The 15,469-nt window shown below is 34.9% G+C and overlaps 1 protein-coding gene across 3 annotated transcripts in view; it reads right to left on the reverse strand.

The window, feature by feature from the left end:
* CUL5 (cullin 5) overlaps positions 1-15,469 on the reverse strand; it is a 116,498-nt gene that overhangs the window by 34,399 nt on the left and 66,630 nt on the right. For all 3 annotated transcript variants that reach the window (XM_082343493.1, XM_082343492.1, XM_082343491.1), the window contains 4 exons: positions 6,281-6,374; positions 4,753-4,883; positions 4,392-4,499; positions 1,394-1,458 (listed from right to left, as the gene is read on the reverse strand). In XM_082343493.1, the coding sequence (XP_082199619.1) occupies positions 1,394-1,458; positions 4,392-4,499; positions 4,753-4,883; positions 6,281-6,374 (398 nt within the window). The remainder of the gene's footprint in view (positions 1-1,393; positions 1,459-4,391; positions 4,500-4,752; positions 4,884-6,280; positions 6,375-15,469) is intronic.

Here is a 15,469-nt window from a genome sequence, read left to right on the forward strand (position 1 = left end):
TAAAAACACTATGCTGAGTTGAAAAAAGCTGTACACAAAAAGTACATATTGTATGAATTCCATTTATATGCAGTCCTAGATCAGGCAAAACTAACCTATGTTGAAATAATCAGAACAATAGTTGCCTTCTGGAAGGAGGTGGGACTGATTGGAAATAGACATGAGGTAATTAAATTCTCAAGGATGATGAAGATATTGTGTATCTTAATAAGGATGTAGGCATTTGTCAAATCTCACAAAATTATACACCTAAGATTTATGGATATGACTGTAGGTAAATTTTATCTCAAAACAAACACAAAATTCAATTAACGACTGCATGCTAAAGTGTTTAGGGAGCAAAGTTTACTGATTCTTGCAACTTCTTTTGAAATGCATTTAAAAGTTGACTGATGGATGTATAGGGAGATACATATAAATATACATATACATATAAAGATACATATACATATAAATAAAGCAACAGAGTGACTTTACTCTTCAGTTTGAAAATTTTCATTAAAAAATGCTGGGAGTAGAGGAGAATAAGTAAGACCTTTATGTATTCATATGAAGAGATCTCCAAGATGTAGTGTTATATGTTTCATATTTATAAAGAGAACACAATAAATGCCCTTCTAAACAATGCCAATAAAACTGTATGACCCAAGTGTCTTCCACTGTGACGGCACTCAAATAACTTACATGGTTCAAAAAAATACAAAATGAAAATGATTAAAAAAAAACAACAACAAAGCCCTGAACAATTACTTTTCCTTCTTGAGAAATGCTATTTTCGAATATTTTAGCATTGTGTATAAAATTTATTTAAAATTAAGAAAGAAGATTTTTCCAATTAACCTTTAGCACTACTTAGTACAACTCTGAAGATACTATAACTAACTCAGATTAATATTTCATTAACTTTTCAATTTCAGATTTTCTGTAATAGTAGTAGCACAAATAAATCCATCTTACTTGAGATCTCACCAATGAGAGATCAACTAAAAAAATAAACACATAAAAATTTACATTGAAATTGATTTCCCTTAAAATCATTACGGTGAATAGAGTCATATTTAATGCTTTTGTAGGTTATAAAATAACTTTGGTGAATAACAAGGAGGGAAAAACAAGTAGAGATTCAAAAAGATTAAGAACATAACGTTTTTTTACTGAAAAAAATAAGGTCAACATTCTTTGCTCATAAGAGGAGATAATATAAAATTTAAAATCAAGACAGAATTTTTAATAATCAAAGGCAGCAAAAATCATAAAAGTTAAAAAAATGAAAAACAAACCTGATAGGATTAGGGAAACAGGGCACTTTGCATATCCAATAACATATAATACACTCCAAAAAATTTAAGAATTTTAATGTAAGCATTTTAAACATATGATTTAAAAAACTTACCCTTTCTGCTTCAAAGGTAATTCAAGTTTAAATATGGTAGCATCATTAACAACTGCTTTATATGCCTGAAAATAATATAAAATAAGATACGAACATTATTTTTAATACTTAAAATAGTTAATTATAATTCTAAAAACACATAAAATACAAATTAGTTTTTATTTTTAATGATGTATCTGGCCTGACAGAATTTTTCAAGTCAATGATTTCAACATGCTCTTTCTCATGTTATGATTATCATTATTCTCAAGTGAGGTCTTAACGCTGCCTGACAACCATAACATTTTCTCTTGTCCACACATTCTCCTAGAAAACATTTTCATACCACCTCCTTTCTTTTCAAACCTCCAATATTTCCTCTCCCATGCATACTCTCAGCTGATGATGTGGTTTCCTATTTCACTGAGAAAACCGAAGTAATCAGAATTCCCTCCTTTTTTCTCCTGTATCATCAATTTCCCCCCCCCTCCATTATTTCTACAGCCTCAATATGCATACATATTATTCTTTAAATCTTAAAAATTCTCTTTTGGCTTTGTCCACCTTCAGCTACTGCCCCATATTTCTCTCTCTTTAAGCTAAACTCCTAGAAGAATTATCTAACTCACTGTCGCTAATTTCTCTACTACCATTCTTATTTGAAACTGTTCTAAACAGGCTTTCACACTACTACTCCAACAAATCATTCTTGTCAGTCACTCACAACCTCCATGTTGCTGAAGACAATGGTTAATCCCCATCTTATCTGACCTATCAGCAGCATTTTAAAACAGCAGATCATGCCCTCCTCCTGCAAAGTGCTTTTTCCACTTGTTTTCTAGCACAGCACTCTCCTGGTCATTCCACTCATTCTCCTCTCTCCTCAGGAAAGATGGCTGGTTCCTCATCGTTCTGATAACTAACTTAAATGCCCCAGACCAGTCCTTGGATCTCTTCTCTTTGCTATCTTCACTCTTACTTTGGAGATCATAGCCACTGTCAGTGCTTTAAAAACCATCTATATGCTGAAGCTCCCAGATTTATTTTTGCAGGCCCGTCCCCTCCCTTAAGCTCCAGATTTGATGTTGCCACATGGATGTTTAATAAGCATTTCAAAGTTAACTTGTTCAGAACTGAGTTCCTAATCTCTCTTCAACCATCTCCCCAAAACCTGCTTCTCCCAAAGTCTTCATCTTCCCTCATCTCAGCAAGCATATACTTCTAATTGATCAGAACAAAAATCTGAGTGTCATCCTTGACTGATCTTTCTATCACATTCCACATCTGATTCCATTAGCAAGTCCTGTATAGCCTATTTTTACAATATAATCAAAATCCAACCACTTTTGACTACCTCCACCTACTATCGTTCTGAGCAGAGCTTCCATAATTACTTAACTGAATTACTTAAATAGATTCTTAACCCATTTCCTTGCTTCCTCTCTTGCCCCCTTCAGTCTATTCTTTTTGCAGCAGGCAGGTGATCCTGATAAAATGTAAGTCAGATCCTGTCATTTGATTCAAGATCTTTCTATGACTTTCTATCCTACTCAGAGTAGAAATGAAACTCCTTACCATGGCTCAGTCTTAACATGATCCGGCCTCCTGTTATCTCGGACTACTTATCTCTGATTTCCTACTATTCTCCACCTCACTCAATCCACTCTGGCCACAATGATCTCTTTCTTCTCTGGTTCTGGAACATGACAGGTATAATCCTGCCTTAGAGCCTTTGCATTTGCTCTCCCCTCAGGCTAGAGTATTATTCCCTCAGAGAGCCACATGACTTATTCCTTATCAACTTCAATCTTGATTTGAATGTCACCTCATATAAAGCCTTTGCAGGCCACTCACTTTAATATTTCAAATGACCTCATTACCTCCATACTCCCTTAACCCTTTTCCTACTTTATCTACCTATGTACCTTACCTACCTACCTTTCTTTCTATCCATTTATTTATCTAAAGGTAGACAGACAGTAATTTTAAAAAAATGCTACTGGAGAAAGTTCATTGTGTTTTTAGAGTCTAGAAAATAATTTCACTTGGGAAGTAAGGAAAGGTAGTTGAAGAGGGGGAAAAACTAATGGTAATTCTAGTGATAGGTTTATGATATTAAAAAAGATACGGGGCTTCCCTGGTGGTGCAGTGGTTAAGAATCCGCCTGCCAATGCAGGGGACACGGGTTTGAGCCCTGCTCTGGGAAGATCCCACATGCCGTGGAGCAACTAAGCCCGTGCACCACAACTACTGAGCCTGTGCTCTACAGCCCGTGAGCCACAACTACTGAGCCCTCACGCCACAACTACTGAAGCCCACACGCCTAGAGCCCATGCTCCGCAACAAGAGAAGCCACCTCAAGGAGAAGCCGGCGCACCACAACGAAGAGTAGCCCCCACTCACCGCAACTAGAGAAAGCCCACGAGCAGCAATGAAGACCCAATGCAGCCAAAATTAAATAAATAAATAAATAATAAAATAAATAAATAAATTTATTTTTTAAAAATTAAAATAAAAAATAAAAAGATAACGACTCTAAGGATAATACTGTTTCATTATCATTATCCTAGACTATAATGATGGGAAAGAAGGTATGGAAAGCAAGGATAAATGTGATATAACTCTCACAAGAGCCCTATGAAAGGAAACAGGACAGAGAAATCAACTCTGCTTGGGATAGGATGTGGGGGGAGGCAGAGTATCAAGGAAATTCCAGGAGAAGTATACTTTGAGCTGAGTCTTAAAGGAAGGATGAATAAGAATTCAATAATCAATAATATTCAAAAACAGGAAAACATTCTTGAAAAATTAAGAGAGCAACTTTCTAGCTAAATTCTGGTTCACAAGCATACCCAATGCTTACAAAAGCATAGAAGAAACCAAATATAATATGGTTGCCCTCCACTGATGAAAAATCAGAGTTGCTAGGTTTTTTAGTTTGTAATTTAATAGCATAATGATGCAAGTTTCTTATTAAAATTAAATTATGACAACAGTGTTAACATACAGGAATATATACCTTGTCTCTTGCAGTAAGAAATCGTGGATCATCTTGAAAAGCTTCTTTGACAAGTCTACTAAATCTATTAAACAGTGTAAGTAACTGTTCAACATATTTCTCAGAGTCCTAAAAATAAAGTGTTTTATATTAAGTTGAGTTTAAAAAAAAAATACAAAAAATGAGAAAATATAAACATAATTTTTATAACACACTATAGCTTTAAAATTTGGGAACTTTTCTGAAATATTTTTTTATTAAGAAAGGTGTTCCAACATTACTGTTTTGCCATCAATTTAAAATACCCAATTTTAAATACCCTATCCTGCATTTACAAAATAACTTTGATATATATCTATCATTGTCATGGAGGAGAACTTACGGTAGTAATAGTTTCAGCAGCTGCTACCATATCTGCCAGGCCTGCACTGATGATATGTTCCTCCAAGTCTTTCAACATTGGCTCTATCCCATTAGGAACTTTGTCCATTAATGAAAACATCAAATGTAATTCTGAAATGACAGAACACACCCATGTAATCATTTCATCCATCAGAACAGACTTTCTCTTTGATTTGTATCATGGATCTAGAATGCCTATGATAATAAGAGTGTGGGGAAATATTAGCTGGAAGTTGATAGCTTTACTAGTATTCTGTGGGTGCAATTAGTTTAGGAGTTGTTATAGTAAGTACTATAACTTCCTGATCTACAATCTCAGTCTGACAAATATTATTTTTAAAAGAAACTCTAATTAAAGTGATCACACACTGCAAAACCCAACTCCTCTTAAAAGGTGAGTCATTTGACCTTCAATGCAATAGAATATATTTATTCTAAGAAATACAAAAGTTTACACAGAAAAGTAGTTACATTTCGTAAAGTAGATGCAATATTAAATACACAATACACAGTCACATCACTAAGGGGTAAAATAATGTCCTCAGATTGTCCAGAGTAACAAGGTAATATAAAACTGTATTCATAAAGAATTTTTCAGTTTACAAAAAGCACTTTCTCCTATTATCCCATTTAATTGACCTTCACAATAATCTTACCTCACAGAATGGTTACCACTAGATAAATCCTTTTGAAGGGAGTCCACCTTGGATCAGACATAACTCTACTTAGTTTGGCATACAGAAATTCAAATATTTCGTTTATGCCAAATGAGAAACTTGCTTTTACTCCAAAATGCTTCTGAAGAGTGTATAGACTTAAGTGAGCTGAAATACATACTTGAAAGACAACTAGAGATTAAATAGGACCTTGCAATTTTATGCAATGAAATCTAGAGAGTAATACATCAAAATGTTAAAAGTGGTTGTCTCTGAGTAGTAAGGATATGGGTAATTTTTACTGTATTCTTTTTGGTATTAATGTACTTGCTACCTCCCAAAACAGAACTTAATCATATTTAAGTAATAAAAAAATAACATTTAAGTAATAAAAAATAAACTTCAGAAATCTTAAATTACAAGATATTTGGGGGGAGAGGGATGAAGACTACCAACATAGAGTGTTTTATTACTTTTAAAAAATATTTGCCACAAGGTTCCACACAAAAGTCAAAATACCTAGTTCTATCCTTTACCATATGTTTACCATTTAAATTAGCCTTTAAAAGCAGCATCCTACTTTTGAGAACAAATTGAAATTCGCATGTGAGCACACACAAACATACTGATACCTAAGGGGGAGAAATGCTTAAAACATAAGTTTATAAAGAAGATTTTCTTTACAGTGTTTCTAAATATGCTAAATATTTTTATTATTTTCTTTACGCAGTTTGCCATAACAAAAATACCTATGTATAAAAGAATGATCTAACAGCAATTTATTAAAAGTGATGTGCTTCAAAGATATCCTCTTAAAAGAGTATGAGAACTTTTATGTGATGTTTTACCTACTTTCAGTTTCATTTCGCTTGATCATGCCTTGGCACTCTGCTAAGATAGTCTCTTTAAAGGATGTCACCAGGGCATTTACACAGCATTCCATGAGCTGAAATACATCAAAAATTGGTCAAGGCTATTATAAGCACAAATAAGGCACAAATCTATTCCACTCCATTTTGCTTCATAGTTCCATAAAACCACAATGTTCAACAACAGCAAAAAACTAAGAATACTGAAAGTAGATTTTACTTACCTTTACTAGAGGATTGTTGAAGATAGATACTCTTATTTTAGTTTACCAAAGCATACTTCCCCCTAAGGAAAAGCCTATAGAACTTAGGTTCTCTTTAGAAATTTTAATGAAAGTCCCCAACAAGGGGAGGAAAAAAAACTTTTTAATGTACAAAACAAACTGAAAAACTAAACTTCAATGAACTCTTATCTGGAGAGAACCTGTGTTGGAATTAGATTCTAAAATGCTAGAAGTATGAACATCCACTCAACACATAGTAGGTTTCATTGCTGTGAGCACCAAAGAAGTGTTAGGATACAGAGAAGAATAAGCTATAACCTCTGCTTTGGAGAAGATCACTGTCTTATTGAGGGTGGGGAGGGAAGCAAACTTTAATAAATACAACTCAGTTAAGTGGCAAAACACACACACACACAAACAGAAACAAACCAAGGAACTACTATTTTTTTCTGGGTAGTTAAAAAGGTCTCATCCACAAGATGAAATCTAAATTGGATCTTGAAAAGTAAGTACAAATCTTAAAATGGATTGGGTATTCTAAGAAAAAGAAGCTGAATATGAAGAGACAGTGGGAGAGAAAGCTAGAAAGGTAGACTGGAGCCAGATTATGAATGAAAATCTATGGTTTGGGATTTTACTCTATAGGTAGGGAAGGTTTTAAACAGAAGATAAATGTAATGAGCTTCTATTCCCCCACCAAGTCATTTTTAAAAGGACAGTCTAACGTCAGCAAGGTAGGTGGTACTGAGTGGTGGTAGGGAGAATGGCAAACATGGCTGTTGAAAGATTCCAAGTAAGATGGTCAGGGTCTAATGTTCTGGCTGGCTCCATTCCATCACTGCTCCTTCGTGTCATATATTTACTCTCCTTGCAGGTATCAAAATGAACAGGTTGTGATTACTAACACAAGGTACACTAAGGCTGATATCTCTCTTCTGAAAAACAGATCATCTGTCTGTATTAAGGAAGGGAATTGTGTGTGCCTTAAAAGTTCTTTGCTAAAAATTCCTCTTGGAATTGACATAATGTTGTTAAATTACTGAAGTTAAATTTAGGTAATGGAGATTCATTATATCACTGTTTCCACTTATTAAAATGTTAAAAAATTTTCCATAATAAAAGGGTTTTTTTCAGGTCCCTCCCTCTTTGAGAATTACACTAATGACTTTATAAAGTCCATGTACGTCAATTTCTGCCCTAAGAAAAACACCATACATTATGAAGTGGTTGAGAAATTTCTGCCAAGGTGGGAAGCTCTGCCCCAATTACTGAGTAATCTCATTCTATACCAGCTCTGGAATATGCACAATGGAACACTCCCACCTTTGACAGAGAATAGGTAAATCTAACTATATACAACTAATGAAGAAAAAAGAGAAAGCGCAATCAGATTAAGCTCTGTTTTCTAAAATAAGCTCTATTTTCTGTTTTCTAAAATAATCTCTGTTTTCTGTTTCACTGAAAATTTACACTTGAACATAATCTAGTTCAGGAGTGGTCCAAATTTTGCAGACTCCAAAAATCGTGTGTCTTGTGTTTCAAACTGTTGTGAAATGTTTTAATGGCTGTGACCAGCTTTTTTTTTTTTTTAATATAGAACAGAACAAAAAAAAATCAGAGTGCATCACATATAAAAACAATGAATATTATTTCGTAACATTGTTTCAGCTATGAGCAAATAAACAAAGCATATACTAAGTCACAATAAAAAATGTATTTCTTATTGTGGGTTACAATGAGGATTTAAAGGAGAGACTAGGGAGGCTAGATGTCCAGTGGTTAGGACTCGGGCTCTCACTGCCATGGGTCTCGGTTCAATCCCTGGTCAGAGAACCAAGATCCTGCAAGCCATGTGGTGCAACCAAAAAAATAACATAACATAAACGAAAGGCTAAATTGACAAGATAGTTGAAGTAAACTGAGCAGAATTTGGTAACTGCTTAGATGAAAGGAGTTAGGGATATAAAGGTTACTGAAGCACTTTCTAGCTTGAAAGGTTAAACAAGTTATTATAATAACAAATACCTTTTAATGAGCACCTACTCTGTACGAAGCATTGTGCTAAATGCTTTACATACATTATCTGATTAACCCATATGTCATTTAACTCATGAAAACCTTATGAAGCAGATATTTAACATATGAGGAAACAAGCTTAGAGAGGCTAAGTAACTTACAAATGTTACACAATTAGTTCATAAGGTCTTGAGCTGTAATATGAGGCCAGGTATGTGACTCCAAGCCTACAACTTTTGATACTACATTAAGAGAGCAAGTATATACTTAGTAATGGCTATGTGCTCAGAAATGAGTTAAGTGTTGTAAGGAATAGAGAAGATAAAACATGGTTTATACACTCAATGCTGTTACAATCCAGTTGGGGATATTTAACTATAGTGTATCTAAAATGTGTGCATACTTCATACATAACAGAGGTATATGAAAAGTTCAATTTCACCAATAAAGCAAAGAGATGGAAATAAACACATTATTACGACACTATAAATAAACTTCACAAGGACACAGACTGTGTTCCATCCAGCTATATATTCATGCACTCAACACATTCGGTGCTTGATAAATAACACAACAAAGTAGCCTATAATCTGCTACTAAATCAAGTTGTAGAAACAATTGGTACAGTGGGAATTCAAATAACAGGAAATGGATGAAGGCTAGAGTATTTGGGGAGACTCACAAGATGGGCTTTAAGAATTCTGAAGGATTTGAATAGGCAGAAAAGAAGAAAAGTAAAACATTACTTAAAAGAATGAATCCAAGAAAAAAACGAATAGAATGAGGTAGATGAATAAGGAAATATTCCTTATTGGGTAGAATGACTCTTACTGGACAGTATTAAGTTAGAAAAGTAAGTTATGGCCAAATTATGAAGGGCCTTGAAAATCAGAGATAGGAAATCAAGATACTATGGTTTTTTGAATAAAGAAGTAAAATAATGAAAGAGTAGCCTCAACTCACAAAACAAGAAATACAAATGGTCCATAATAAGAATAAAGTAGTGGAAAATCCAATGTTCTTAATGATAGGAACTAGCAGATGGATATTCCCTTGAATTAAACTATTAATGTCAATCCTAAAAAAATAAAAAAAATAAATAAAGATGCCCAGCCTCATTAGCAATTTTTCTTTTTTTGGGCTGCGCCATGCAGCATGTGGGATCTTAGTTCCCCAACCAGCAATCGAACCCGCGCCCTTGCATTGGAAGCGCAGTCTTAACCACTGGACTGCCAGGGAAGTCCCCTAGTAATTTTTAAATGCACATTAAAAAATCTTTTAAAATCTATGATACTGGGAAATTGGCAAAATTAACAGACTGAAAAAACCCAGATCAGCAAAGATAAACAGGCATATTGTTAATGGGAATCAGAATTACAACAACATTTCTGAAAATCAGTTTGGGGTTATATAGCAATCTGTAAAAGGTGCATACCCTTTGCTTCAGCAATCTCATTTCCAGGAAATTCCATTCCAAGAGAATGCCACATGTAAGAAAGATGTGTGCATAAAGATGTTAAAAATATATCAGGATATAAGATATAAAGATATAAGCATGTAAATACATTCCAAGAAGTACTATTTATTAAAAAAACCATAATAATAACAAATAATAATGAAAATTCCCATCATTAGAGAAGTAGTTAGGTATATTATAGTACATACATATGATGAAATATATACAGGCAGTAAAAATAATGTTATAATATAGAAGTGTTTAGAGTAAAAATGTACATCATAACATCTTTAAATGCTAGAGGAAAGAAAGAAAGAGAGAAAAGAAAGAAGAGATGGAATTCCCTGGCAGTCCAGTGGTTAGGACTTGGCATTTTCACTGCCAGGGCCTGGGTTCAATCCCTAATCAGGGAACTAAGACCCTGCAAGCTGCACAGCTCGGCCAAATAAAAACAATTTTTTTTTAATTTAAAAAAAATAAAGAAAGAAGAGAAGGAAAGGGAAGGGAAGGAAAAGAAAGGATAGGAGAGGAGGAAAGGGAAAAAAGGAAAGAAAAGAAAAAAAGGATCAACCAAGCAAGTATGACAAAATGATGATCATTGTTGAATCTGCTGGCTAGGTTTGGAGGGTGGGGTTCATTACACTATTTTCTCTACTTCTGAAAATATTTGAAAAGTTTCATAACAAATATTTTTTTAAAAAATAAAGAGAAGAATCATGGTATAGATCCCTGTGTACTGAAAATCCTTTAGAAAACTATTTTATGTAGGCAAAAAGAAGAAAGGGAGGTTGCTTGATAGAGTTCTCTCCTTATCTCCAAAGAGTCTTGTCTTAACAAGAGGGTCAGTTCCTTGAGGGCAGGGACCATGTTATTCCTCTTTTGTATTTTTCTCCCCATCATTTACCAAAGTTCTACATACAGAGTCAACCCTGAGTATATATATTTGTTATTTGAAAAATACATCTTGAATGGAAAGGATAGTGATAAACCATCTCTCTCACCTTGTATTCCCTTTCTGTCTCCTTTTGCTAGCTTCCGTGAAGAAAAAAACTTTTTGCCATATGTCATCAACTCCTGTATTTTGCCTGAGATGAGCACAACTTCTAAATCCATAGCAATCTCCCCAGAGGTCTGCAAGGTGAAACACTTTAACTATCAATGTGCTTGATGTTTTACCTTCCTTTATAGCAAAACTCTTCAAGGATGATGCCTGCCATAAAACACAGCAGGCACTCAGTATTTGTTGAATGAATGAATGCATAGCTCTGTGAAGATGAGAAAGGTGGGATAACGCAGGCTAACTGATGTACTAGAGTCTTTTTTTAGTGGTATTCAATTTGCACAATTAATGCTACTTCACTGAAGTTTAATAAAAACAATAGGAACAGATCTGATTTTTGTTAGTTATGTAATTCCCTATAAGTAATAACTTGCTTTTCCCTTAGCTATAAAATAGAGGAGTTGAATTAAAAATCATCCTAGATTACTCCACCTTAAGATTCTACTTTATCATTATCAGGTCTTTAACCATACAAGGATATGTGTATGTATTCAAGGATTCATTCATTCCATGTGTGGTAGGCTATTCTCAAAATTAACTTTTGTTTTTTTTTTTTTAAAAGGTTTTTTTAAACCTTTATAACCAGTGCTTCTTGCTTCATTTCTCAACTAGTTACACAAGTAACTCTACATAGACCAATGGAGTCAGTTAGACTCACCTTGACTTTTTAAATACCACCCTTAATATACTTAAATACTCAAGGTTAACAAGTACTTTACTTACTTTAATGTTAACAACTTATGACTTTTGACCTTGTTGCTAATTCCATTTTTTATCAATATTTTGCACAGGTAGTAAAATAGTGTCTATCTGAGAATCAGTAAGCAACTTCTGTAAACCACAGCCCTAACAGTAAAAACTACCATGCCAGGCACAGCATTTAAATGTTTTGATATAGTAGTTCATCAAACACAAGTGAGTGGGTATTACCCCACTTTACAGTTAGGAAAACAAGGATTACAAAGGTTGAAGAACTTGCCAAAGGGCACACAGCTGGTAAAATGACAATGGAATTCAAATCCTCATCTTCTTCCAACATGTATGTCCCTAACCAGTGTAATACACTGCTTCCCTATCAGAGCTCTGGTCAATGAGAAGAAATGAAGACTTGCCATCACCATTTCACTCTCTATTCCATTATTCCACTGTATAAACAATCCATTTTATTCTAGTGTTACTTTGAAGATAGGAACCCGTTCTATCTTCTTATCCCCACTAGCACAAGGCCTGACATAGTTTAGGTGCATAATAAATAATAAATGACTGCCTTCAGGTAAAACCAAGCTATACAGGACTATCACCTAAAATACTAATAGCCACAGAAAAAAAATTTTAAGTAATTTTGTTTTATATTTTTTCTCGTTCTTTTCTTACGGTTATGTGTCACTTTTCTGTCAATAATGCCTCTTCAAGCAGCACAGCTCTGAAGGCTCTTACCCGGTTTTAATAAAATACAGTGCTCATCTGCTAGAGGCCCATCCAGTGATAACCAAGCTCATTAGAATTGTGTTGGGGCTAAGCTGGATCTGGGTGGGGCTAAGTTGTTCTCCTATAAGTAGAAGTTGAACACTGGGCCTGTCAGACATCTAATGTAATGCAGCTGCTCAGAACTCTTGGCCTAACTTACTTTTTTTTTTTTTTTAATTATTTATTTATTTATTTAATTTATTTATGGCTGTGTTGGGTCTTCGTTTCTGTGCGAGGGCTCTCTCTAGTTGTGGCAAGTGGGGACCACTCTTCATCGCGGTGCGCAGGCCTCTCATTATCGCGGCCTCTCTTGTTGTGGAGCACAGGCTCCAGACACGCAGGCTCAGTAATTGTGGCTCACGGGCCCAGTTGCTCCGCAGCATGTGGGATCCTCCCAGACCAGGGCTCGAACCCGTGTCCCCTGCATTGGCAGGCAGACTCTCAACCAGTGCGCCACCAGGGAAGCCCCTAACTTACTTTTTAAGTTCTCCACTGAACTGCAAGTAGCTAAAGTTGCTAAAAGGGTTATCTTCTGGATGAGTCAAGTATTACTATATCATACCTACTACAAACACATTGACAACTCAAGCATGCTTGCACATGTGTACAAAGACACACACACAAAGCATTTGATCCAAGTTTGGGCACTCAACCCAAGCTAGGCCAATTAGAGCTAGGCTAATTAAAACCGGTGGGACAAGACTCCTCTCAGGTCACAAACTGGAGGGACAAACTGGCAGCATTCATGATCCTGACTTCAATTTAACACAGGTTCATTGGTGACTCAGATACCATGAGCAGTATCACTATAGATGATATAAATTTCCAAAAGTGAAAAAAATTTAAGATTCCAAACAAAAAATATATTTTCATTGCTCAATTTACACAATAATATACCTAGAAAATGAAGTGTATTACTAATATCATGCAAAAATGTTTTGGTTTAAAAGTAAAATGAAATTAAATTCTAGACTCAGATAACTAAGTGTAAACAAGATTTTCATTTACATGAGTGGCCAGTGGGACCACTGAATATTATTTTTGGGATATGGGCTAATTCTTATTTATGTGGGACAGTCTGAGCACTGTGAGACATGTAGCATTCCTGGACTACATTCACTAAAAATCAATCATTGTGACAACCAAAAAAAAAAAAAAAAAGCCTCCACAAATTTCTATAACACTCGCTGGAGGTAGATACTATCTTCATTGAAAATCTCTGGCCTAGAGATTTCAGTTCAAAATATCAATATATTAGCCTATCTAAACAACTCACAGCATAACTCACTTTTCTTCGATTCATCTCTATTAGAATCTGCTGTACTGATGACAAGCAAATTCACATGAAAGTTGAATTAGGATAAATCGATAAAAGGATCCTAAAAATATTGTGATTACATGCTAAACCAAACATTTAAACATTTTACGTATAAAAAACAGAAACATCTTGAGAGTAACTTTTATTGGCTATATAGTATATGTCAAAATCCCTTTGGGGTATAAATTTTTATCCATTAAAAATGGGACTTTGGGACTTCCCTGGAGGTCCAGTTGTTAAGACTCCACACTTCCATTGGAGGGGGCACAGGTTCAATCCCTGGTTGGGGAACTAGGATCCCACATGCTGCACAGTGTGGCCAAAAAAAAAAAAGGCAGGGAGACTTTCTGTTCTATCCTAAAATGAAAGAATGCTATTATGTTAGGAACTCTGTTAATGTGATTTCCTGAATTAGTTCAACGGAGGAAAATGCCACATGATCATCTCCATTGATGCTTCCCAAATAATAAAGGCATTCTTCACAATATTCTTTATTTTTTTACATTTTATTTTGATTTTAGCCTTACAAAAAGTTGTAAAAATAGAGTTCCTATACATCCATCACCCTATTTCCCATAATGGTAACTTTTTACGTAACTACAGCACAACTATCAAAACCATGAAAATAATATTCGTATGATATTAATTAACTACAGACCTTATTAGAAATTCACCAGTTTTTCCTATTCCAGGATGCTATCTACAAACCCAGATTACATTTTGTTGTTAGTTTTCCTAGTCTCCTCCAATCTGTGACAATTTCTTGGTCCATGTGTGTGTGTTATGATCTTGACGCATTAATTTGTATTGGCATATAGTTGCTTTACAATGTTCTGTTAGTTTCTACTATACAGCAAAATGAATCAGCTATACATATACATATATTCCCTCTTTTTTTGGATTTCCTTCCCATTTAGGTCACCACAGTGCATTAAGTAGAGTTCCCTGTGCTATACAATATGTTCTCATTAGTTATCTATTTTATACACAGTATCAATAGTGTATATGTCAATCCCAATCTCCCAGTTCCTCCCATCCTCCTCTTTCCCTCTTGGTATCCATGCATCAGTTCTCTACCTCTGTGTCTCTATTTCTGCTTTGCAAATCGATTTCATCTATACCATTTTTCTAGATTCCACATATGTGCGTTAATATACGATATTTGTTTTTCTGACTTAGTTCACTCTGTACGACAGTCTCTAGGTCCATTCACGTCTCTACAAATGACCCAATTTCATTCCTTTTTATGGCTGAGTAATAGTCCATTGTATACACGTACCACATCTTCTTTACCCGTTCCTCTGTTGATGGACATTTAGGTTGCTTCAATGTCTTGGCTATTGTAAATAGTGCTGCTGAGAACACAGGGGTGCATGTGTCTTTTTGAATTATGGTTTTCCCTGGGTATATGCCCAGTAGTGGGATTGCTGGGTCATATGATAATTCTAGTTTTAGTTTTTTAAGGAACCCCCATACTGTTTTCCATTTACATGGCTGTATCAATTTACATTCCTACCAACAGTGCAATGAGGGGTCCCTTTTCTCCACATGCTCTCCAGCATTTGTTTGTAGATTTTTTGATGATGGCCATTCTGACCTGTATGAGGTGATACCTCATCCTAGCTTTGATT

The sequence above is a fragment of the Balaenoptera borealis genome (assembly GCF_965194805.1).
Source record: "Balaenoptera borealis genome assembly, chromosome: 11".
NCBI classification, from domain to species: domain Eukaryota; kingdom Metazoa; phylum Chordata; class Mammalia; order Artiodactyla; family Balaenopteridae; genus Balaenoptera; species Balaenoptera borealis.